Source organism: Kryptolebias marmoratus, linkage group LG3 (genome assembly GCF_001649575.2).
Source record: "Kryptolebias marmoratus isolate JLee-2015 linkage group LG3, ASM164957v2, whole genome shotgun sequence".
Taxonomy (NCBI): domain Eukaryota; kingdom Metazoa; phylum Chordata; class Actinopteri; order Cyprinodontiformes; family Rivulidae; genus Kryptolebias; species Kryptolebias marmoratus.
Window position 1 is genome coordinate 19,127,078 of NC_051432.1, and position 23,613 is coordinate 19,150,690.

The following is a 23,613-nucleotide window of genomic DNA, read 5'->3' on the forward strand; positions in this document are numbered from 1 at the left end:
TTATGCTTGAACATGGTGTTCGTTATGGACAATCCATGACGAGCACAGAAGTCCAACAACAGAACACCGTTCGGGTTCAGATCAGGGGGGCCGTTCCTCCCAACCACACCCCTCCAGGTCTCACTGTCATTGCCCACGTATTTAAATCAAACCCTTTCTTTTATTTATTTCTTTTTTGTAAATAAATACATAAATAATCCAAAATTTCAACCACAATCAGTCAATTTAACCATGTCAGGATAATGGTTTGTTAATATGCTGACCAAATTGGTTTGAAAATGGGACTAAAATTGGTTTCCAGTACTGCAAGAAGATGTACACGTAAGTTCTTTACCCATGAGTGTGTCTGCATGCATGTAGTAACTGTCCTCCGTTCACTTTTTTACCCCTGTAACATAAATCGATTTCATCTATATTTGTTTCTTAAATTAATTTCACAACTTTGGTCGATGCTGCAAGTCGATGTACTTCCCAAAACTGAAGAGTTTTGTAACACCAAGTAGGAGCCAGAAGTAAAAATAAAGACCATGTGATTTCTCAGACATTAGGAGAAGTTACAGACCAGTCTTAACACCTACATGGACACACCCACACACGCACACACACACACACACACACACACACAGTGACATGTTGGTTTTGAAAATATAAAATCCAACATTCTCACCTTTCTTTTCTGCTTGTTTCCCAATGCACAGAATATTCCAGTAATCAGGTGTTCCGTCTCGTGCTTTAAGGTGACAGTAAAGCTCTCCGGCAGCAGAAGTGAAAAGCATAAAGTATTTATAGCAGGCTGGATACACCTCTGTTAACTTTGTACTTTATTCGATGTGATTACACCTTGAACACACCCACAGAGGGGCGAGTCCGAGCTGGTAAATTTTTAACTCTAGAACAGAAAACAAACAGCTGCATCACAAACTGCACCGATCAGTGGTGACTATGATGGCTAAACCTGTACTCTTAACTTCTGATCCTTTTAAATGCATGTATTTGCTGAATGTATAAGGAACATTACCACAAATGTTTCACACAGTGTGGGTGAGCGTCAACTTTCAGGCTACAGTTATTATGAAATTAACCAAGCACGACAGATTGCGGCTTGAAGGAACTCTCCAGTGTGGTTTGGGACTTATTTTTGGCTCCACAGTGCCATCTGATGAACTTCCTGCAACAAAAAAGAATCTAATTCCCATCAGGAGTGTAGCAGCAATAGCGCAAAGAAGATATACAAACACATTTATATGTTTCTTCTTTCTTAATTGCAATGTTTTTGTAAAATATCCTATTATTTACATTTTACCACATTTATTTGAGAGTAGCTATTTTTTTAAAATATATAAACTTTAGAATGCTCTTGTAAAGCAGGATGTAAGCTTGGTGAAAGAAAAATGTTAGAGCAAAAAACAATATAGATTTCTAGTGAGATATACAGCAGGAATGTTGTGTAATGACTGGCATGTCCTGTTGGGTTAAGAGACTTGATGACAGGTTTCTGATACAGAGCATTTATTTTGTTTGTTTTAAAGATTATATAGATCTTACTGGTTTACCAGGGCCACACCTACACGTTTGTCAAGTACTGTATGTATACCTACACATGCTTGTCTTTTCATTAGTCTACATATAATTTAGAGAAAACAGGGATAACAAATGGATTCACTGTCAGAGTCAGTCGTGGCTCATCCTCTCTGAATATAGAAACAAGTTTATTCCTGCATTTGATAAATCAGTCTTTTGTTCTGTCAGTTTCCAGGAAGAAATGACAAACTCAGACAAGTTAAAAATTATGGAAAGACTCTGATTCCCAATGACTGAAATAACCCATCTGTCAGTTACCTTGAAAATGGGATGCAAACTTATTAATAAGAGCCACTTTATAGGCAAAGGACTGACATGGTAAAATTATATTTGCAATATTTGTATTTTTGCATTCATAGCTGTTTATATATACCAGTTTTGGTTTGTAAAGACGTGAAATGAAAAACAAGAAATTAACCATGTTTGATTGAGAGTATGTGGAAAGGTGTTTTGTTATTAAAAATGCTCCTCTTCCACTCAGGTTTTATTAGCAAAGGTATGTGTTAGAAAAAAAAAATCTAATATGGCACCCTGTCATTATGTGTTTTTCACGCTTGTAAAAAAATATATATAAAAAAACAACAACAAAATAAATTCTTGGAAAGAGCATTTGTTCATATTTAATAAACTCAGCCTTCTGAGACAATAACAAGCACAGAGAACCTCTAGAATAATCTGGATGTATATTGTATTTTCTTTACAAATAAAAAGTACATGCATTCATTCATTCATTCATTACATTTTAAGGCTTTGCAATGTGTCATTTTTTTTGCACTTAACAGCAATTTCTACAATCTGGATTATATACTGAATGACTGCTTGATACAGAGGAGCGAACATGGATCTGGGCGTGTCACACCCTTTCCTCACAGTTTTATTAGTTGCACTCCGTTGCAAAAATGATGACAAGATCAGTTCATTCTAGTTATGTCCACAGAAAACTTCAGGTCATTCGTTTTCTGATGTGATACCATAATAGAATATTATCCATCACTCCACGTTTCTTAAAACCTTCACAGTTCATATGCTTCCTTGCTGGGTCCTTCTCACTGGGGTCCGAGGCCTCCCTGTGTGCTCTGGCTGTCGCCTTGGTCACCTCCCCACAGCAGGTAAAACTGACTGAAGTCCACGTAGGGCGGGACCCTGCCCGTCTCATCGGGCTGCGCTGCTTGGCTTCCTCTCTGACTTCGGAACAGGCTTCCATCCCCCGAGCTGGAGCTGGAGCTCTGAGTCTGGGTGTTGGTGGACTGCAGGGTGGCTGTGGGGCTCTGACTGCTGGGGAGAGTGGAGGAGCAGAAGGAGGAGGAGGAGGGAGATGGGTGATTGGGAAGAGTGGTGCATGTAGAGGAGGAGACAGGTATGAGAGTTGGAATAGAGGAGGAGGAAGAGGGAACACCGGAAGAGGGAGGGAGGTCCATGTCATGGGTGGGGAGACAAAAGAGAGAAGTGGAAAGAGGTAAGGGTTGGGGAGGACGGGGTGTGGTGGAAAAAGAAAAGACAGAGGTGGAGAGAGAAAGGGGAGGAGGAGGAGGAGGAGGGGGAGGGGGAGGAGGATGATGATGAGAAAGAGGGAGTTCAAATATGGGCTGCAGGACGCCAACAAAAGCTTGGCAGGCAGTCTGGTGAAACATGCTAAAGGAGTGGAGAAATAAGAGGCAAAGGACAAATAACGGCAAGCCAGGGTCCATGAAGAAGAGAAATATATAGACAAGTCAGACAGTGAGGGACTTTATGACTTCCAGTCATAAAGGAAGAGAACCTGGAGCAGAAATCTTTGAGGATGACTGAGTAAAACGGAGAAAATACGGAAAAGAAAAGGTGCACATGCAGCAACACTGAGGCAGCAGCCTTATTTATCCTGTGCAGCTGTGCACACAGTGTTAGTCATGTGCTGCTGAATGAAGTTATTTCAAGCATGGACTCTGAAGAAGTCAGGACACATTTATAAGGCGTGTTGACAAAGGCTGGTAATTACTTAAGCTGTCAAGTGTATAATTAATGCATGTGTAACAGCATAAAAGATTCCAAAGCTGCGATTGCTATTTTTAAATCTTTTATACGGAGTTATTCAGCCTAATAAGGCTTTAAATTTCACACTCTCACCAAAGTAACCCCCTGTATTGTTTTAAAAACCCCTGCTGCCTTTCATGAAGCACAAACCTGTGATAACAACCAACAATTTTAGTTTCAGCACTGTTTGTTTCGACACAACATCCCTCTTCACCCCACAACAAAAGACCACGAGTGATTTAAGTACATATGTATACACACAGTTGTGTTTGGACAAGATAAATATAGATAAAAAAAAAACTTTTTCAGCTGTAATTGATAAGCCACGTCTTTTGGAAAAGTAATTGTAATATGCTACATGGAGAAAAACCAAAGCACAACTACAGGGAAGTGAAAACTGTGGTTAAACATAAATAAACACAGCAGTGGAGGAACGCAGGGGAGTGAAAAAATCAACCGTACCTAAAATAAACACAGGAGGGAGGAATGAGGAAGCTTAACCTTGCTTATTTAAAATAAAGTCAAAATAAACTTAACAACAGGGGAGAGGAGTGGGGAGACAGAACAAAGCTCACCCTGAGTACCAACAGCGATTTAATGAAATCGGCCAAAAATAGGCCGAAAAAAGAAAAATGATTAAGAAGATGCAAAGCAGGACAAAGGAGAAAATCCCCGAGCCAGTGGGGACAAAACTAATCCTCGGCTTACCCTGATGTGGGGGTGCCTTCCTCCAGGGTGGAGGCAGTGTTGGTTCCGTTGGTGAGGGTGTTTTGGGAGGGCATTACCAGCGAGAGGGTGACGCTGGTCTTACTGGTGCTCTGGCTGTTGGAGTACGGCACCGACACGGGATAGATACGGCCACCTGAAACAGGAGCAGAGTTCTCATTGTCAAATTTACACCCAAATAAGAAATGCTGCTGTGGTGTTTGGATCTAAAAATGTACGAGGCACTTTGTTTGTTCAATGTTATATATGTACAATTTAACCCTCCTGAAGCCCTCAAAAGAGAGAGGTAAAGAGAGGTCAATTTGACCCAAAAGTCATGGGAGGGTTAAGGTAAAAAGAAAAAAGGTTTGAAGTAAAACTGGCATCACTGGAATGAAAACAAAACCCTTTGATTTTGACATTAAATAAAATTATTGCATTCATCTCTGCTTATGCTTTGAAAATAATAACCAACAATTAACATAATGATATTAAATTAAGCCCTTATTCTGCCTTGATTAGTAAGTATAAATTCATTGACGGAATCAATTAGAAAACACTGACGGAGTCTGACGGAGTCTGACGGTTCAGACGGTACAGAACACAACGTAGAAACAAAACGCAGGGCGTCCACCTCCTCTCCTGGAAGCCGACCGTAGCCTCAGCGTATTATAGCTTTAAAGTTTCGCCAACTGAAGCAGAAATACACTGAAATTGCTAACCACGTTGCAGTCTATGCTAACAAGGCATGAATTTGTGCCACCATCTTGGTAAATGCCACATGGCATCCTTAGCTGCTACCAGCACGGCAGAAGACCAGAAATAATTGAAGGAAAAAAAAAACAACAAACAGGAAAAACTCATCCAAGAAGCCCAGTGTTCTGCCAATAATGTTACAGTTATTGGAACCTGAACTTCAAGGAACGAGGTATTACTTTTATTTCTTTTTGGAAATACTAATCTAACACATTGTAACTTTATACTCAAGGCCATTGTTCTCTCTAGAAGCTTAAATATTTCCAGAATTATGAGGAAAAAAAGACTAAATTACATAGGTTTAAGTTGTTAGTCTAAGAGCAATCACTTACAGACAATAGTAGCAGAACTTTGGTTAGACTAAGTAAACATCTAACGCTCTTAATCACTTAAAGAGCAGTTATGTTCTAGTCTAGTTAGAATGATTACAGGACTTGGTAATTTTTTCATGGCTCGCTGGGTCAGCTTTGTGGCCGCTGCTGACGCTTTTACCAGCCTTGGTGGGAGGCTCATTACAGGAGGCTCTTGTACCGTTTTCACAATAAGCATGATATATGTTTAAGTAAGCACAATGAGGCTATTTCTGTGCATTTTTTGAACTGCTGAGTCAGCATCCAGAATTCAGAAAGGCATTACCAATGCATGGTTTTGACATGTAAACAGTAGATAGACAGGCGTAGCACCTAGCGAGGCGCTGTCCACAGATCTTTCCCAGCGATGTCAGGGGCTTTTTATTATTTCTCTTTAGAGGTCTGACCGCCCAGATGCCTGTAGACCAAATCATTTTTAAAATGGTTTCTTAGGTAAATGCTTACATCTTCAGTAAACAGCTAGCTTTATTCTGTGTCTATAATGCTAAACTATTTTCTAAAATTCAAATAACGTTATCATATTGTAATGTGAGTTTATTTCTTTACAGTTTAAATCAGGTTTAATTAGATGTAGTTTCTTTTGATCAACACACAGTGCGTTCAAGCTGCAGTGTAATACTTTGCTAAGTTGTTACTAATCAACCAACCGCAGACAAAAAGTCGTCAAAACCTAATTTTTTGGACTTCATCTGTGCAGACTTTCAATCATTAAGAGAAAAACAGATTTTAGAAGGAAAACAGAAAAACGTGCAACCTTGAGTTGATTTTGGTTTTCAAAGGTTTCAACCCAGAAAAATAAAGAAATAAAACTACTGGTTAAAACTCAATTTGACATGAATTTCTGATTGCACATAAAAAAAAGGAAAAATAAATCAAACAAACAAAAAAAAAAACATTGAACCAGGATCGTTGTGGTGGTGTAGCCGCTGCAGAAGTTATTTCCCTGAAACAGGCTTTCTCCGAATGACATGTCTTACCCTGTGTGGGTGTGAGCGCCGCATCAGCCAGCGGGTAATTGAGCGTACGGATGAGCAGGGTCATGTCCTCGTGCCGAGAACAGTAGGTCGCCCTCTGACGGCCGGACACGTAGACGTCGTGGTGAAGCCTTTTGACCCGCTCCACCACAGACTGAGCCACTGCTTCTAGGCTGGTCTGCTGGGCCAGCTCTGCTGCTACCATGGCAACAATTTCCTATAGAAAAGAGCAGAGGAGAGGAGGGGGGGTCAGAGGAGAAAATATTGATGTTACAGTAGAAGAAGGGAGAAATATAATTAAAAATAATAAGGAGGAGCAAAACTGAGTAACAGAAAACAGAATAAGACTGGTAATGTAAGCAGCAGTAAATATTTAAAGTAAAAAGATTGAGAAAACTACACAGACAGGATAATGAAAACACAAACAACAGTGACACAAACCAGTGACAGAAAGAAGGTAGAGGAAGATGAAAAGAAGGCACAAAAAGGGTAAAAATATATATATACATTTACAGAAAAAATGTAAATAGAAAAGGTTATAAAACAAGGGAAGCTAAACATTTCTCGTGAGAGTGCAACACCAGAGGGGAACATGAAAACTAATCAGTACGGCTGCTAACCTGATTAACCTGTTCAGGGCCGTGGGCAGATTCCAACGCATTTATTAGACCCTCCGACATCAGCAACAAGAAGCCTGTCACGCCCTCCAAAGAGTGGCTGCCATGAATCTCTGGCTCAGGGATGATGGGCCTGCTTTTGGCTGCACTAAAAGTGGAAAAAAAAAAAAAACGACAGGAGAGTGCAGGCACGTCAGTGACAAAAGACGGGACAAGGAAGGACGGGGAGGGCAAAAAACAGAAACGATGAACAACAAAAACAAACTGTGACACTGACAGAAAAGGAGAGAAAACCTGAGATAAAAAAGGCATTTACTGTAAGTGCAGCTGGTCTACAGAAAACATATCTGGCTACTCTTATTGATCCAAAAATCATTCACATTTTGTCTGAATTCTATTAGATTTTCTGCACTCTCTTCTATAGCATCATGGAGAGACTTCTGTAAACATTTTTTATGTCTGATGGAGTTATAACTGGTAGTTTACTTTGGACATTTGACGAGAGCTGGAAAAGAGCCTGCAAACAGAGCAATTTAAAGAGGCTGAAATCTGATAAAAATAAAGCTAAAACCTTCTAGTATGATAACAATGAGGACACCATCACTGACCAGTTAGAGCCGAGTACAAATGGTGATAAAACGCTGAAATAGGTTGCTACTGCTAAATATTTTATTAGATAACACAGAAGAAAGAAAACCGCCTCTTAGGTCGATAAAAGTCTGGATCCCAACTCAGAACAGAGACGGAAATGTTCCTGTTTTCAGTGTCCAGCAGCTGATGGAGACCTGAGACAGCTACTGCCTCTGGCCATGAAACAAATCTAGTACATGCACCAAATGATTAAATTATTAGAAATATTCACTGACTTTTTGTCATGTTTTGTTTTAAAACGATTTATGCTAAAGAAGCAGAAAATAAGAATACAAAAGAAAAAGAAAAGACAAAAAGGTTCTTCAGATTCATTGATCTACAGTAAAATCATAATAATTTCTGGCTGTTTACGGAATTGAATTTGATTAATAAATATACATCATCGAAGTAGCAAAACATGTAAACAACAACAAAAAAAAAACAACAACATAAAGACGACTGTGAACTTCACAGTCAGAGTCTAAATAACAGCCAGCAGTGTCACCTGAGCAAATCGATTTCATTGTAGTTAAATTTGACCCTGTAGTCTCCGAGCCGCCTCGTGCTGCTCTGTCCTGCTATCTGTCCCGCTTGTCTCACGCGAGCCGCGTCCACACCTGCAGAACAGGAAAGGCACGAGAGACACGGTGAGGTCGTGTGCAAGGTGAGTTTTAGAAGAGCAAAAGGTGGGACGAGACATTTTTGTAAGGGGAAGGGAAGTGCAAAATCAATAACCAGAAGCAGGAAGGTGGGTTCGGAGGAGGAGTGTTTACAGGTGCATGAAAATATGGGGTGAGGTGACCTTGGCCTGGCTTAATGGAATGGCTGCTGTTTCTCCTGAATCATTCAGAGAAGGGCCTGAGCAACAGAATAATCACAGGCCTTCCGTCTGAGAGCGGTGAAACGCAGCAAGAAAACAAAGAGGAATCTTTAAAGCTCCAGTGTGAGACGCTTAAAAGCAAAAAATGTGCTTCATTTCCCATTATATCCATATGCTTCTTGCGCACAGCTTGTTGTCATGTACGTATTTTCTGTTACATTTACAGCCCTCATTACCAAACCATTAGCTGGGCTGTTCTCCATGGATCAATGACTCCAAGTGTGTCTGTGAAACAGTTAAGGCACTAATGGCTACACTACACACATAAAACAGAAGGAGAAAAGTAAGGCACATCTGCTTCTGCACGAAAATAACAATATGCAAGTTCAATTTATTTCTATTTGTTTATCAGGACTCCTACAAGTTGACAAATAAATTTATTTAGAGAACAGGCTCACAAAATTTTATTTTGTTCATGTAAACATTGCAGTTAGTTTTGTGCAAAATAACAGGAAATGTTCGTCTCTACACATAACCTCACAAATGTTTCCAAAGGTCTCTTATGGACTGATGACTGCCAGGATATTTGTAGACAGTTCCCAGCATACCGTTTAATGATTACAGTCTCACAGACTGAGGTAAGGCTTCTGAAATATTTGATCAAATTGTTTATTTTTTTCATTTTGTTAGGCTCCACGAAAGCTGGCGAGTGCCAAATATATTCTTGATTGGACCGTTGCTGGATTTATTCCACCTTCCTTGAACAATGACATCATACTGATCCAGATAAGACGGTCTGTGATTGTCTGTTTAGATCCCCAGCACGTCCTGCTTTAACATGACACTATCTTCATATCATGCCACTGTGAAATCTTTTGAAAATGACATATTCTGTGCAAAAACTAGCTTTGTTTACTGTTTACTTTGGAAGCAACTACCAAGATTGAATCCCATTTCACTCCATTTTTGTATTTTACGCTACCCCAAATCATGCTGAGGGGAAAGCTGCATCTGTTTTAGTAAAATAAAACTGCAAAAACAGATTATATTTCAGCTTTCTGAAGGGCTATCACATATTGTAGTGAACTATTTCAAACCCTGCTCTTTGCGACATCAAATTAAGGGGTAGGAGTTGGCGTGCGTTTAGATTAAGGGTAATGCTGAGAAACAGGATTCAGCGTTTATGTTACAGCGAAGACGACAAAAGAAAAGCTGTTTTGGATATCACCTCATCTCTGGCCAGCTGTGAACACATCTGTGCATCTCACCCAGTGCAGCCAGCCTCTGCAGCTCCTCCTCGTTGTCTGTGCTGTGTGGTCGGCCGATCTGAAGAACCTGGTTCTGGCCGTCGATGCTCGACTTACAAAGCAGGACTCGGTTGGTACCTGGAGCCAGAAACAGTTTTAAGAACAAAACAAAAACTATTAGGATATACAGTAAATCAAATTACTTCGATGAAAAAAAATAAAACAGAATGCAATGATACCATCAACTGTGGCTCATTTTCGTTTGATGCCAAATACACAACACAGCATTTCCACCACAGATAGTTTTATAGCAGACAAAAGGGGGAGGCGTCATAACTGTTTCAGGTCAACAGACCTCAATAACACTGTAAGCATAGAGTCAAAATATGACAATAGTCATCATGCATTTCATAAACAGAATCTTCAGTCAGTCAGGTTTGGCCTATAAAACCTAAAAAACAATCTGATCATTTGGATTTCCAATGGTTTTATACTTGCATGCGCTAAATTAAGGTGCTTACATTAATGTTCTGAATGTTTACCTATTCCCTGCCTCACCCATTTCTCTCTCTCTCTCTCTCTCTCTCTCTCTCTCACAACTCAAATATTTTTAACATCCACAAACAGCTGGAAGCTATTTGACATGCACACTTACTCTGAAGTTCAAACATCCCAAGGATTTTGTAAACTCTGAACTTCTGATCCAGCCCTACGGCTGTTCCTACTTGGAGACAAACATCCCCACCCCACCCCATGTCTTTCTGATGAATGACATGTTCTTAATGAAAAAAAAAATCATGACTGCAGTTGAAATTATTTGATCATTTCTTGGTGTTTTAAGTTTTCAGAAGCTAACATTAATAACTGCTGCTTGAACTGATTGATTTTGAACCATGTTTACAGCTTATTTTCACAACACCACCATGTGCTCATAGGCTGACGATGCATTTATTGAAAACAGAAATAAGAATTTTAACTTTTGCTTGGAACACCCTCCCCACCAATAGCAAGACAGGTTTGTAAATTGGGAAGTGAAATGTTTCAAATAAATAAAAATGCTGCCAATTCCAGTTTTATTCTAATCTTAATTTTAATCTACCCATGAGTAAGAAACGGTCCAGAGACTTGGGTTTTACCTTGCTGGTTATCTGAGATTGTCAGTGCTTCATTACCTAAAGTCATCTTTTTAAACACTGAATTAAAATCTGAGTCAACTCTGACATCTGCTGGTGTGAAGTGGACTGAACCGACTGCCTGCTATTATCTGAACACACTGAAGTCAACTGCTTTCGTTACCTAAAACAGACGTCTGTTTCACTTAGATTAAAAATGTCACACTGAAAATTAGAAATCATTTCAGACAACTCAAGCCCATTTAAAGACACGAGTCCATACCAACGTTGGCGATGTAGAGCTTGTTGTTGAGGATCAGCGCCACCACAGCTGTCGCGCCTCCTGACACCTCCTGCTCCAGCTCCTTCAGGCGCTCCTGCACCTTCTGACTCTGAGGCGAGAGCTGATGGAACGCCACATTCTGACCAGCCGGAAGAGATGAAGAGGGAAGAGATAATATTAGGTTAAGGAACATTAGGAATGGAGTAGAAAATAAATGAAACAGAGAACAATCAGTAGAAGTAGGCTCCACAACTGTCAAGTGACAAGACATGAAATAAAACAAGTGAAAATGAGCAAAGAAATGGAGGAGGAAACATAAAGGCATGGCTACAAAACACAGGGAATCTCAGTTACAAAGAAAAAAGTGGGTATGTGGTGATAAGGTAACAAAAAGCAGGCGGAACTCGAGCCACTGAAGGAGTGCTGAGACAGATTTATCCAACAAAACACACCGTTGAGAGCATTCAGAAAATAAGCTTGTTATCTTAAGGCTAGGCATTATCTCACAACAATATCTAAATCTGAAGATGCTATGGAAACACACTTTGAAATTTTTCAACATAATTTGTCAAAATGCTCGGCACTATATGCGTGTGTGTGTGTGTTTACCTCATTGTGTGGCAGGACGTAGTTGGACAGGTTAGCTTTCTCAGCCAGAGCATCATCTATTGTTTTAAAGTAGCTCTTCTCCACCACATCAAAAGCCTGCAACAAACCCAGCACAAAGATTTTCCACCACTTACTCGTTTTGCAACGTGTGAAACAAACCAGGTATCGACACACACAAAAAACAAGCTATAAGAAAACTACAACAGCATATTCGTTACTTTTGTTTTGCAGCTGACAACACCAAATGAGTTGTGGTTGTTGTTGTTGTTCCAATGTGAGCGACTTGGTGACTAACAGCCATAAAGCACCTTTAAATCCGCAAATGCACAAAAACATCCAACATATTGCAAACCACCTAAAATAACAAGTAAAGCCAGAGTGTTTTTGTTCCGATCTCTGAGGGAAAAACCAGATTGTGAGCTGAAGTGACACACTCTGAGACGTACAGTAAGATCGGAATGAGACTTTCTTAATCCGCCTTTGGCAGCAGAATTTTTTATTCCTGCATCTTTTCCTCTCACATCAGGTGAGTCTTGAATTTTAGTGCGACACTGCAGGCATTATGTGTGGCTGGCAAAATCTTCCAGATGAATAAGTATTAATGCAGCACACCTGAACATATTTTCAGGAATATTATTCAATATTGTTAGATCAGTATCGTCAGTGGCATGAAAAACGAAAACATATCCACAAACGTATCGCAAGACGTACTGATTTACATCCCAGAGAGTGTGCTTGGCTCACTTTGAATAAATTGTCTCAAAGGGGCTAAACAGAAAATTTGCATTTTCAGTTGCTTTTACTGTGTCTTCATTTAGGCATTTATTAGCAGTATGCAACACAGCAGCTTTTGCAGAAACGTTAGTGTAACTTTATCTTTAAATTATGCAATTTGAGTGTAAGAAACAGACAATGCTGTGGTACAGTAAGAAAATGATCAAAAATTAAAAGTGCATTGCTAATTTTGAATATTAGGACAACAGGGATGAAACGTGCTAAGCGTAAATGAACGAGCAAACAGACACAGACCTGTGTAAGGATCCGGCGGACATCGTTGTCTGTGTGACTGGAGTTTAGTTGCCCGAGTAAGAGTTCAGCTGTCAGACACTGCGCAGCAAAGTTGGCCACTCTGCTGCCATCATAACCATTAAAAACCCCGTACAGGAAACAGCCGTCCTCAAACCTGATTGGTTGACAAACCAGGGGAAACATAAAAGTATTGTTTCACTTTCAGATATGACGTTTGGTTTTCCTCTGGACTTCTTTCTCTGGTCCTACTCACCTCAACCTGAGGTGTCCATCCTCCATGGGGTGGCTCTGAGCTCCTTTACCATCTGGGCTGTACACACAGTTGGGTGCTGTCCCGACACCACACATCTGACACAGAGGCAAGTCATCTGTCCAGCTCTGATGCTGCAAAGATTTAAGGAGGTGTCGGCACAACAACATTAGATGCCTGCAATGTGTTTTTGTTGCTTTCTGTAGCACATTGCTGCATGTGTGAAGTAAGGTCCAGACAATCCATGGATTTGCATAGTTTGTAACACTGCTAATATGCTTTGGCCTCTGTTTGCTCTTATTTATCCTAGCAAATTATTATTATTGTTTCTTTTAATTTGACAATAATTTAAATGAGTGTGATGGCTCACTTTCTTGGGTTGCTTTATGTAGAATGCTGTTAAAATTCAACTATGTTCAGGTATTTGTATACTGAAGGAGGGTGTAGCCAAAAATGATTTCTAACTATGCTTATTGATCAAGGAGCTTCAATCAATGTCTCTGGTGAAACTGGGCCAAAAAACAAAGAGTTACCCACAACTGAGCTTGCCTTTTAGACACTAGGAACTTTCAGCAGGAGATACTTTTAAAAACTGATGAAGGCAGAAACAAGTCATTTAAAAAAATTTTGGTCTATGTTTGTAACTCAAGAGGAGACAGGCCATGAGTGAGTACAAATGAAAAAAAAAACAGCATCCAAGTTTTCTCATGAATTTAAAGCGATGAGCCTCAGGCAGCGAACACAACACACGTCGCTAAATTTACTGTAATTTAAGATTATACCCGGAAACACAAAGTTCGTTACAGTTGACGTCACGCCTGCGAATTCTGGCAATTTCTTCTACATATTGACAACAAACATACAACACTGCCATTGCCTTGTTTTAAGCATTGTTATTAGTTAGCTAACTGTTAGCAAAGCACTTGTAAGCTCAACTATAATAGCTGCAGTGGAAACACTGAATGACCGCAAACAACACCGACCGAAACAAAGAAAGCAACAACGACCACAGAGAGACAAAGACGAAAGCAAACTAATGTCTAAACCTGTACAACAGGCACCTTAAACACCAGTAAGAGTTATAAACAACAGTTTTTACTTACGCTTTGCATCAAAGTACTGCCTTGCGCCGCCATGTTGGATGGGACGTGCTGCGTTCACGATAACTCCCCAATGTCTGAATTTTCACTTTCGATAAAGAGAACACGCGTTGTTTCATTTATTTTAAAGTAACAAAAGTCAAAACGATTATAAATAATGACAAAATTATATATATATATATTAGTTTTGCTGTAAATATATGACGTAAGTAAGTTGGATATTGAATAAATGTAATAAATGTTGTGTAAATGAGTCTAAACCTAAATTTCCGTTGCTATTGAAAGCAGCAACTCTCTTTGTTTTTAAATGAAAATAAAACTAATCACCTCACTATAATCGTGATGTAAAGTGTATACAATTGTAATAACCAATTTGACTTAAATCTTTAAATGTTTTTAAATGGCAGAAAGCAAAGCAACAAGCAGTTTTCTGTTTTTTGTCGCTGCACCAGCTTTCTTTGACAACAGCGCCATCCTACGGGGCTTATAATAAACTACAACTTTTTAATGAAGAAATTTCCTGTGTTGAAACTGCACAGTTTTTGACTTCACATCTAAATTACTGGCAGTAAAGAGCGAGGTTGGAGAAAAAGTGTTTATACAGTATCATATAATTATATTAAAAAGCCGTTTTGAAACCTTGAAAATTCATCAGGATAATCACATTCAGCCCCACTAACATACCAGATTGGGCAGGATCAACTTAGGGCATTTAACTAAATCAGAATGGATCGCAAGTTGTTGGAAACAAAACAAAACACGCAAACCAACAAACCATACAGTATTATTTTAATAGGTTTTAAGTCATATTGGCAAAATATGAACTTGCAGGTACAAGTTTAACCAGAAGAGGGAGGTGTAATTTCTGCATTTAATAGTTACCAAACTAAATGAGTAATTAAATAAAGATTTTTGCAGATAACATAAAAGACGGTTGCACTTCTGTTTGTAATAAAGACATAACACACACACCCAAAAGCATTTTAAGCAGAGCTTGTTAGTATATTTGGAAAAATTGTTAATATCACAGTAAGCTGAAAGGTCAGCTTCGGTGCATGTCCTTCAACTTAGATTTGATTTTTTTGGGACAAAACTATAAATATTTTAAATTCTAGATATATTAGCAAAAGGTAAAGCTGAACAACCAGAAAGAAAGAAAAAAATAGAACAAAAGAAAAACCAACCAATCTTTATTAACATTTTTTATTATTTTTATTGGATAAAATCAAACACATCAAAAACCTACATTTTTCTCATTCTTTTTCTTGAGTCTTACCTTGTTTTGTCAAACAGATTTCACAAAGGAACATCACACATTTCTACAACTACACAGATCTAAAGTATAAAGTACATATGAGTATATATTTATAGATATATAGATATATATACTTTTGTAATTTGGTCACGTGTCTTTTTTTTGTATTTATTTTTTATAGTATTTTATAGTTATCCCAAAATAAAAACGTCTTCCTATCCTGAAAGCAACATAAAAGATGAGGTACGAATGACCTCACCGAGTGTGTCTATACATATACAATAACACTCAACAGACCATAGAATTTCTTTATTTTGTCTTTTCAGTTTTTTAAACAGAACTAGCATAATGCCCCTAAAATAAAGCAAGATCTTTCTGTCAAACATTGAAATTTAATGAATTTGAATTACAGGTTTACATATATTTAGAGAGAGATAGGTATACTTTATTGTTTAAGGAAATCAAGCAATGCATGTTCATAAATACTCAGGATGTCTACTGTTGCCTCATTTGTAAATTTACTGAAAAAAAAAGGAAAAACAAACGGTAAAATCCTTCACAGCAGGAGGTTTCCAGCAGCGATAAGACACCAACTTCTGTGGGTTTTTGAGATGTTTCATAATATGGTTGAAAGCTTGGTTTTGTTCGAGAGTTATATGTCCTTAAAAACTAAAACAAAATCCAATAAAAACTGAGATCTTAACATTAATGTAGTGTATGTTGGGCATACTCTTGCATGTTGGATTTTGCTTGGCAGTCAGCACTAAGGCAACAATCGAACAAGAGGAAAGAGTTTTACAGAGAAACAGAGTATCACACCGTCTCACATTCACACATTAGGAGAAAAAAACAAAAACAAACATAGATCTTTCAATAGTCACACAAACACACTCTTTGTTTTACACAAAAAGTGTTTGGTTGCCAGATATGCTTGTCTGTAATACACCATTAGGTTTTGTCAGCAAAAACTGGCATCTGCTCACAATCAATATATCGTGAATCTGTTATCTACCATGTGTGAGTGTTACAAACACTGATTGCAGTCATTGTGCTGACTGACCTCAGAAGATTAAAACAATGTGGTCACAAGCATTGATTGGCTATAGGGTGACCATTTCCCCAAACCCGTCAATCTGCCAATAATTTCCTAAACTCCCATCAGTCCTCAACACCTTCAGTCAAACTCACTGTCTTTTTAATCCCACAACCATTTCCCACAGATTTTTCTAAACTCATTCCTGTTTTGTTTTAGTGCAGAAACACAACAGAGATTGTGTGTGAACTATGCCTCCAGAGTCTGGAAAGATGTCCAAGATTTCTGACTTGGACATAAGATGAAAATCAGCCAATTACTGATACGTTTTTTTGGCTTCTGATAAATAAATCATAGTTTTGTTGCTCACGGTCACCGTTTTTAAACAAACGTTTGTTTTCTACTGCTTATTGTTAATATGTCTGTCATTAGATAAACTTTTGACCAGTTTGGGGTAAAGTTGGACTAGCAGTGACTGAAAATGGGCTCGGTCGGACAAGGCGACTTTCAGTTTGACAGAAACAACATAAATTACTTTAAAATTGGAAATTCGGGGCATTTTTATGACTTCTAAGTTAGACGTCTGACATCTCAGTAGTCTTGACGCTGGTAGCCTCCGGTGCCATCGAAGGCCCCGTCGCTGTTCGCCTGGCCCCCTCCGCCACCCGGGCTCTCCAAGTCATCCCCTCCGAAGGACGTGTAGGGGGCTCCAGCTGCATCCTGGCTGGGGTCAGTGTATTCCTGGGAGAAGAGGGCCGAGTCGGCCCCTAGCTTGTATCTCTGGAAGGCGAAGAAGCACTGGGCCGCCTTAGTCACAGTCGGTTGGAGGCAGAGATGGATAATAGGAGGGCAAACAAGTTGTATAGATAGTAAATGAGTGGTTGTGGAGACAGAAGATGAGGCAGTAGTGTTAGAGCAGTGGGGTTGGAAGGGAAGAAAAACAGTGAGAAGAAAACATTGATTAGTTGAATAGAAAGCTTGTGAAGCTTATTAGATAGTTTGAATGAGTCATTTAGTCAGTCACAGCAGGTTACGTCTAAAGGCAGCAGAGCAAAAAGTTATTTCTACATCGTTCAGCTCCGTAATGAGAAATAAAACCTCAACCTTACTTCAGTCCACCGTGGAATAATCACAATATAATCAAGCAGTGTCTGTGTTCGTTACAAAACAGCTGAGGAGCCACACTGTGAAACAGCACGAGCTAAAAATACTCAATCAATATGCAATGAAAGTGTTAATGGCGCCTAAATTAAACTGTTTAAAAAATGCACCACTACAAACTGCCTCTCAAAACCCTTAAAACAACACATACTAATCCTTATCAAATTGGCAAGGAAACTAAAGCATGGCCAGGCAGGCATGGAGAGCAAAGTTTAATGTTCTTAGCTGTAGTTAGACCATGTTATTGATAGCACAATATTGTTTGTTAACTCTATTTGAAGGCAGAACCTTTAGTCAGATAGCTTCATTTTTTGTAGATGCTAGACTGAGATATATCTGTCTTTATCTAAAGGAAGTGCAGCAAAAGGTTCTTGATAATCAAACTTTATCCCAGTGTGTATTCTGTCCTTCTTGTGCGTTTTGGTGCACTAAGCAACAGTTTGCATGTGCAAAATAGGCTGCCATGTTACTGTTTTCTAAAATCTTAGTTTGTCAGTTTGACATGAATACACTCAAACTATTTTCAAAGGTCTCCAGTTTGAAAGTGTTTGAATTTTTTATCTTTTTACCAAAATCTTTGTTAAACATTGGCAAACGGGCAGAAAACGCTCTTTTGCAAAAATATCCATATTAGTGTGATGAAGGCCTCATTATACATTAATTTTGAACTATAAAAACTAAGTAAAAACAAATTGAAAGGCACAAGTTGATTTAAAAGGCAAATATACAGCCATCGAGTCAAACAGTGAACAAGTTTGTCTTTATCTTCGGTTCTTTTTTTAATTGTTGTTGTTTCGTCACACAATTCTGAGATCTGATAAGAGCTCCCAAATACCAGAGGGCGGGTAGATTTTCAAGTCACTGAAACTGGAAAATTGAATTGTTTGAATTCAACAACTAACTCAGTCAACCTGTGAATGAATTATCCTTACAACATGTCTGCGTGAAGGTTTCCAGCAACAATCCTACAATTGTTCTCGGTGTTTGGAAAGAGCCGCATGCACTTCCAGCAGTAACTGGCTCTGTCAGGTGCCCTTAAACCAGTTCTGCCACTGTGAAGAAACCAGAGTGTGTATGACCAGCTGCAGAGGGTTGAGGCAGGAGGGGGGTGAGGGTTAGGAAACACAAAGTCAGACAAAAGGCTGATGAGGCTGAGGAGGGAACAACTTGGTGTATTCCTCTTCAAATGATATACTCTTTAATTTCTCCATAGAGAAGAGAGTCTGAGCACCCTGTCAGAAGAAAAACAGCCATAATCGTATCAGTTAATTTGTCCACAAATACAAATACGCATTCATACTTTTAGTTCAGATAAACAGAATGGACAAAACTATTAGATGTAGATTGCTTATTGGCTATAAAAAAGAAGGGAGGAAAAGAACTTTAGGTGATCAGTCCTAGTATGGGCTGCAGCACCCTCCCTTAACTTTAAATAAAAGAGTTTACCATGTAAGGATGCTTACCCAAGTGAAGATTGAGAAGAAAGAGAAGGTGATGGCTGCCCGGGCAGCGTCTCCTCCCTCCCTCAGGGGGTTGTCTTCTGGCTTGGTCACCTGCCACTGGTTGGCCAAAAAGCAGAAACCCACAAACCACATGAAGGACCAAAATGCTGGAAGGAGAAGAAGAAGAAAAAAATAATAATAATAATCAGCATTTTTACTTTAGAAAGAAATACGAAGGTACATTTGTAATTCTGTATTACTCTTATTTAAGATAACCTTTTGATTTAATCTGTGTTCTGAGAAGAAGGACTAGCTGAATCTGGTGGTAGAAGGCGGGTTTGTCAAAATAGGAAAGAAAATTGCTGCTACTAAGCCAGATGGTTTGAAGATTGGACTTTGTATCAATGAAGTGAGCAGCAATATGTCTGAAAGGCCAAGGCCACGATGATGTGTTGCAACAAAGGGAGGCTCGGCAAATGCACGTTTTCTTTTTAAAACTGACCTTTTATTTTAAAATTCAACAATTTCAGCTTTCGTCTTTAAAGCGTAGCGTCATTTCATCTTTCCTACTTGCTCATAGCTGCAACAAAATGCCATCTTTTGTTGTCTCTTCCTTTACAAGAGGACATCTTTGCTGTCTGAGCACTAACAACAGCAGGCTGTAGAGGTGCTCTTATGACTGAGACGATCTGCCTGAGACTCTTCTTTATACACTGCAGAACAAGTATACCGTATATAAATCTTAACCTCTGCAGCAAAACAAGCAGGCTGCCAACATTTGACCTTTGAGCAACAAAGCAACACAGTAAATCAGTGCCAAGTGCCAGCACTGCAGGTACGATGCTCCCAAATGGATTTAGGAAAGTACTCTACCTTCTTTGCCCTTAGGCTGCTCCAGCTGGAAAAAAATATCTCGGCAACTAACCTGTTGTTGTTTTGTTTCTGATCATTTCATTCAAAACAAACACTAATCCCCCCCCCCCACGGGTGTCAATCTTAAATGCTCACTTCTTTTGCTGCGCAGATTTACGACTTCCCACATGTCTCATCAGGCTATGTTAGGGCGCTTCTTTCACTGACTGCCACCAGTGACAGCCAGCGAGGTAAGATGGGAAATGTGGACTGAACATTTCCACCTCTAACAAGAGTTTATTGAGGCATCTGAGCTGTAAGGGTGACAGAATTTGTGAGTCAGAAAGTGTGCAAACACAAGAAACTGCCACAATGCAGAGACTGCAGAGCTGGTAGTGACTTATATCTGTAGGAGTCACTGAAGTAGGAGGTGATTGGATGGGTGAAAAAGACGCTGCTTTTTGTTTTTTTGCATTTATGCTTTAATAAATACCCAGTCTTGGCATTGACATGCCTACCAGTAAAGCTTAGCTATAATATCAGGAAGACAAGAGTAAAAAATTCAGTTGTCCATTATCAACACAAGACAAAAAGTGGAGAAAATCAGCTAAAAACAGGGCTGACTTTCATTGAGCAGCACGTGTAAAAGAAGCCATTATACAGAGAGAATTACCACAGCATCAAATGTGATGCTTTTATGCTGGCCACCACAGCCATTCAGAATAGCAGAGAGATATTATCTGAGCTGGCAGTAAGACGATGAGGGAAGAAATGCATAAATGTAATTAGAAACATCCAGACTACCAGCTGTTCTTTTGTTTCACCAATGTACAAACTATCTAGGTACATTTGGCGAAAGAAACGGAGTGTGTGCATGATGAAAACAGGAAAGGAGAATCTTGTCTGTGACAGAAACTGCCTCATTAAAGGAGTCAGTGCTTGACTACCTTTCCGTTATGTTCCCAGCAGTGGCACTGCCGCAGAGAAGCAGAGAAAGTCACTGTCAGACACATCAAAGCACATCTCGGAGGCTTGTTAGTGCGAGAGGAGTACCTGTCTCCTTCCCATCCCTTTCACACCTCCTTTCCCCTTTCTGTGATGATAGATTAACTACAAATCTGCTACAAATCTACATAGAAAGAAAATATATCACTTAGGGGATATAGGAGAAATGGAAGGAAATGGAAGAGGAAAATCTTCAGTAACAACAGGAGCAGTACCTGTCCACTGGGTAATATTTTGTGCTGTCCAAACGCAGTTTTGATACTGATTTGCTATTTGTAATAAACTCAGTGTCATAAAAAATGAACAGAAGATAGGTTTGCGTGGCCATGGTCCTCAGCCAGAAAAGGGTGGATCGCCAGCTGTGGGTCAGTAATGAGCTTCTGCCCCAGGTAGCAGGGTTCAAGTTTACTGGTGTCTTGTTCGTGAGTGGAGGTAGAGAGGAACATGAGATTGATAGGTGGACTGGGACAACATCTGCAGTAATGTGGACTCTAGACTGGTTTGTCACGGTGGAGAGAGCCGAGCCAAAGGCAAAGCTGTCAGTTCACCCATCAATCCATGGTGCCGGCCTCACTAGTCATGAATTGTCGGTTGTGTCTGAAAGAATCAGGTTGTGAATATGAACAGCTGAAATGAGCATTTTCTTCACAGATGAACGTGCTATCATAACAGTAGACTTTCTGGCTACAAGGAGTTTTCTCAGGGTCATTGTAACAAAACCACTGATAATTATGATACCTTAGTTACATTGGCAATTTTGGGCCACAACAGTAATTGTGTTTTCTGTAATGCAGCTACAGCAGAGTCCATACTGTTCCTTCACTGATGCAGTTGTCTGGTTTCTGGCTTAAACTGGCCTAAGACTGATGTCGTTATCACAACTGTACTGATAAACACTGACTGTATAAAGAAGAGCTTGATGGATGGATGCTCACATTGTCGTATGTTTGAATTGCTTTTATCTTTACTAGTTGACCAAATTGTTCTAATTTAGCTAATTTAGTGTTATGGCATACTAAATTACTGGAATACAACACATTCATATATCAGTTTGGCACCTTGAGTCAATAAGTGTTGAGATTTTTTTGAACAATCATAGTAGCATGCTGATTGGCCAGTGTATAAATTACAACAGTAAAGTCGGGATGCTACATGAAGCTAGACAGTGCTGGTAAGATATGCGTCGTCTGTAATTGTTTTTTCTAGGATTCATTTTCTTCAGTTTCACAGAAAAATCTACAAAAATATACATATGTGTGAGTAATTTTGAAATCGACATTAAGCATGTATTTTATTGTATTGTCAAGAAACACAATATGAAGATCGTGAGTAGGTTTACCTGACACCCCGACGTCAGCAAGGACAGCCTTTTTGCGGTCTTTGACGCTGCTGATCTGAGGGAAGTAGACATCCAGAGCCAGAAACGCAACACAGCAGAGGAAGGCCATCGAGCCCATAAAGACGCCATAATTACAGGCATTCTGGTTCCGGTTGAAGATGCAGTACTCCTCCACTTCCTTGGGGCGATTGATGTAGCCTTCATTAGCGATGCAGCCGAAGATCACAATGGAGAAGAGCTGGAGAGGAAAATTCAAAAGAAAAAAAAAGAGATAGAAATGTCAGAATTAAGAGATTCTGTGTGAGACTTACAGGAAAAAAGCAGGAACGACCAACAGGATACAGACAGCACAGAGAAAAGCTGAGTTACTGTCAGTTATATTGATAAAAGCAGAAATGTACAGTATCATGGCTGCCAAAAATGAACAATTTTAGTACGTTTGAAATGACCCTCTGGCTACAAAAATCTGAATGCTGCTACTAAAGTAAACCCATCAATGTCAGTGGTTAAAACTTCAATATCGCAGTAGCTCTGCACTTTTACAATCACAGCAATAATTTCACTTCTGGACACTTGCTTTATTTAGCTCACTGACAGAAATGAGAAGAAAAAGCACTCAAGCTGACAAAGTCTTGTTACATTACTGTAAGTGATATAAAAGTTAATGAACTGGAGTTCATTTTTCTGAAACTGACACAATATTTAGGTCTAACAACAGGGATCAGTTTGGCATTAAATGATTTTAACAAGGATTTCCTAAATCCTAATTTTTGTCCATCTAGATATTGATTTTTTTTTTAATCTTTGAGAACTTACCAGCTTGTAATACATTGTTTGGCAATCCATCCAACAACTTGTAATAAAAAAAATAAAAAAAAAGCTGTTCTTTATTTGTATATTTTATGAGTATTTCATCAAATTCTTTTACAGTCCAAAAAACTCCCACCTGCTGGGGTCAGCTGGAATATTTAGAGCGCCTGAATAATTCATAAATAAGAAGTCACTTTATAATGCTGCCAGCTCATAAAGTCAAGACAACCCTGCAGAGGAGTTTTAATGAATAATCCTTTGCATCTTGTTTTAAATGGATTGCGCAATGGGCCTCTGTTTTTTTTTTTCTTGACACATGTAGTTTGACAGCAGAACAGTTTGCCTTTTCCTGCTAATCTTCAGTTTCGCCTGACTGGCTGTTGAACCTGCAAATTATAATTTATAGGTTCACAGACACAATATACCATGAGGCGTGTGCTTATCAGGACCAACACGTTAAAGTGTTAAACCTTTCAGTATAATATTCAGGCATCCATCCATCCATCCATCCATCCATCCATCCATCCATCCATCCATCCATCCATCCATTCTCTTCCGCTTATCCGGGGTCGGGTCGCGGGGGCAGCAGCCTAAGCAGGGAGACCCAGACTTCCCTCTCCCC

At 39.3% G+C, this 23,613-nt stretch overlaps 3 protein-coding genes across 7 annotated transcripts in view; all 3 read right to left on the minus strand.

Moving 5' to 3' along the window:
- The window catches only part of mgat3b (beta-1,4-mannosyl-glycoprotein 4-beta-N-acetylglucosaminyltransferase b), a 58,350-nt gene extending 57,538 nt beyond the window's left edge, over positions 1-812 (minus strand). The window contains exon 1 of one of the 2 annotated variants that reach the window (XM_017406107.3): positions 668-812. The gene's annotated coding sequence lies outside the window, so the exon portion shown is untranslated. The remainder of the gene's footprint in view (positions 1-667) is intronic. The other variant, XM_037974753.1, reaches the window with a different exon arrangement.
- Positions 813-2,178: 1,366 nt separating this feature from the next.
- On the minus strand, positions 2,179-14,175 carry tab1 (TGF-beta activated kinase 1/MAP3K7 binding protein 1). 2 transcript variants are annotated; one of them, XM_017409861.3, is made up of 11 exons: positions 14,098-14,175; positions 12,998-13,128; positions 12,745-12,898; positions 11,716-11,811; positions 11,107-11,245; positions 9,733-9,849; positions 8,150-8,261; positions 7,018-7,162; positions 6,401-6,614; positions 4,300-4,453; positions 2,179-2,853 (listed from the first exon to the last, which is right to left on the minus strand). In XM_017409861.3, exons 1-11 carry the CDS (start codon positions 14,128-14,130, stop codon positions 2,628-2,630), a joined length of 1,521 nt encoding a protein of 506 aa, XP_017265350.1. In that variant the 5' UTR covers positions 14,131-14,175; the 3' UTR covers positions 2,179-2,627. The 2 variants fall into 2 exon arrangements, with proteins under 2 accessions (XP_017265350.1, XP_017265272.1); XM_017409783.3 differs by having other exon boundaries at positions 2,179-2,856.
- A 1,106-nt stretch (positions 14,176-15,281) lies between these two features.
- LOC108231819 (synaptogyrin-1) overlaps positions 15,282-23,613 on the minus strand; it is a 21,717-nt gene continuing 13,385 nt past the window's right edge. The window contains exons 2-5 of one of the 3 annotated variants that reach the window (XR_003039923.2): positions 22,182-22,419; positions 19,007-19,152; positions 18,476-18,775; positions 17,055-17,189 (exon numbers count right to left, since the gene is read on the minus strand). Coding sequence is in view for 2 of the 3 variants with exons in the window: in XM_017409139.3 (XP_017264628.1) it covers positions 16,974-17,189; positions 19,007-19,152; positions 22,182-22,419 (600 nt within the window). In the remaining variant the exon portion in view is untranslated. Of the gene's footprint in view, positions 18,776-19,006; positions 19,153-22,181; positions 22,420-23,613 lie in introns of all 3 variants that reach the window. The other 2 variants (XM_017409139.3, XM_017409148.3) reach the window with 2 other exon arrangements.

Coding starts and splice junctions, on each gene's coding strand:
- tab1 (XM_017409783.3), bottom strand. CDS start 14,130: ATGGCGGCGCAAGGCAGTACTTTGATGCAAAGC. Junction 13,129..14,097: donor GCAGTACTTTGATGCAAAGC/GTAAGTAAAAAC, acceptor AAATCTTTGCAG/CATCAGAGCTGGACAGATGA. Junction 11,812..12,744: donor TCCGCCGGATCCTTACACAG/GTCTGTGTCTGT, acceptor GGTTTGTTGCAG/GCTTTTGATGTGGTGGAGAA.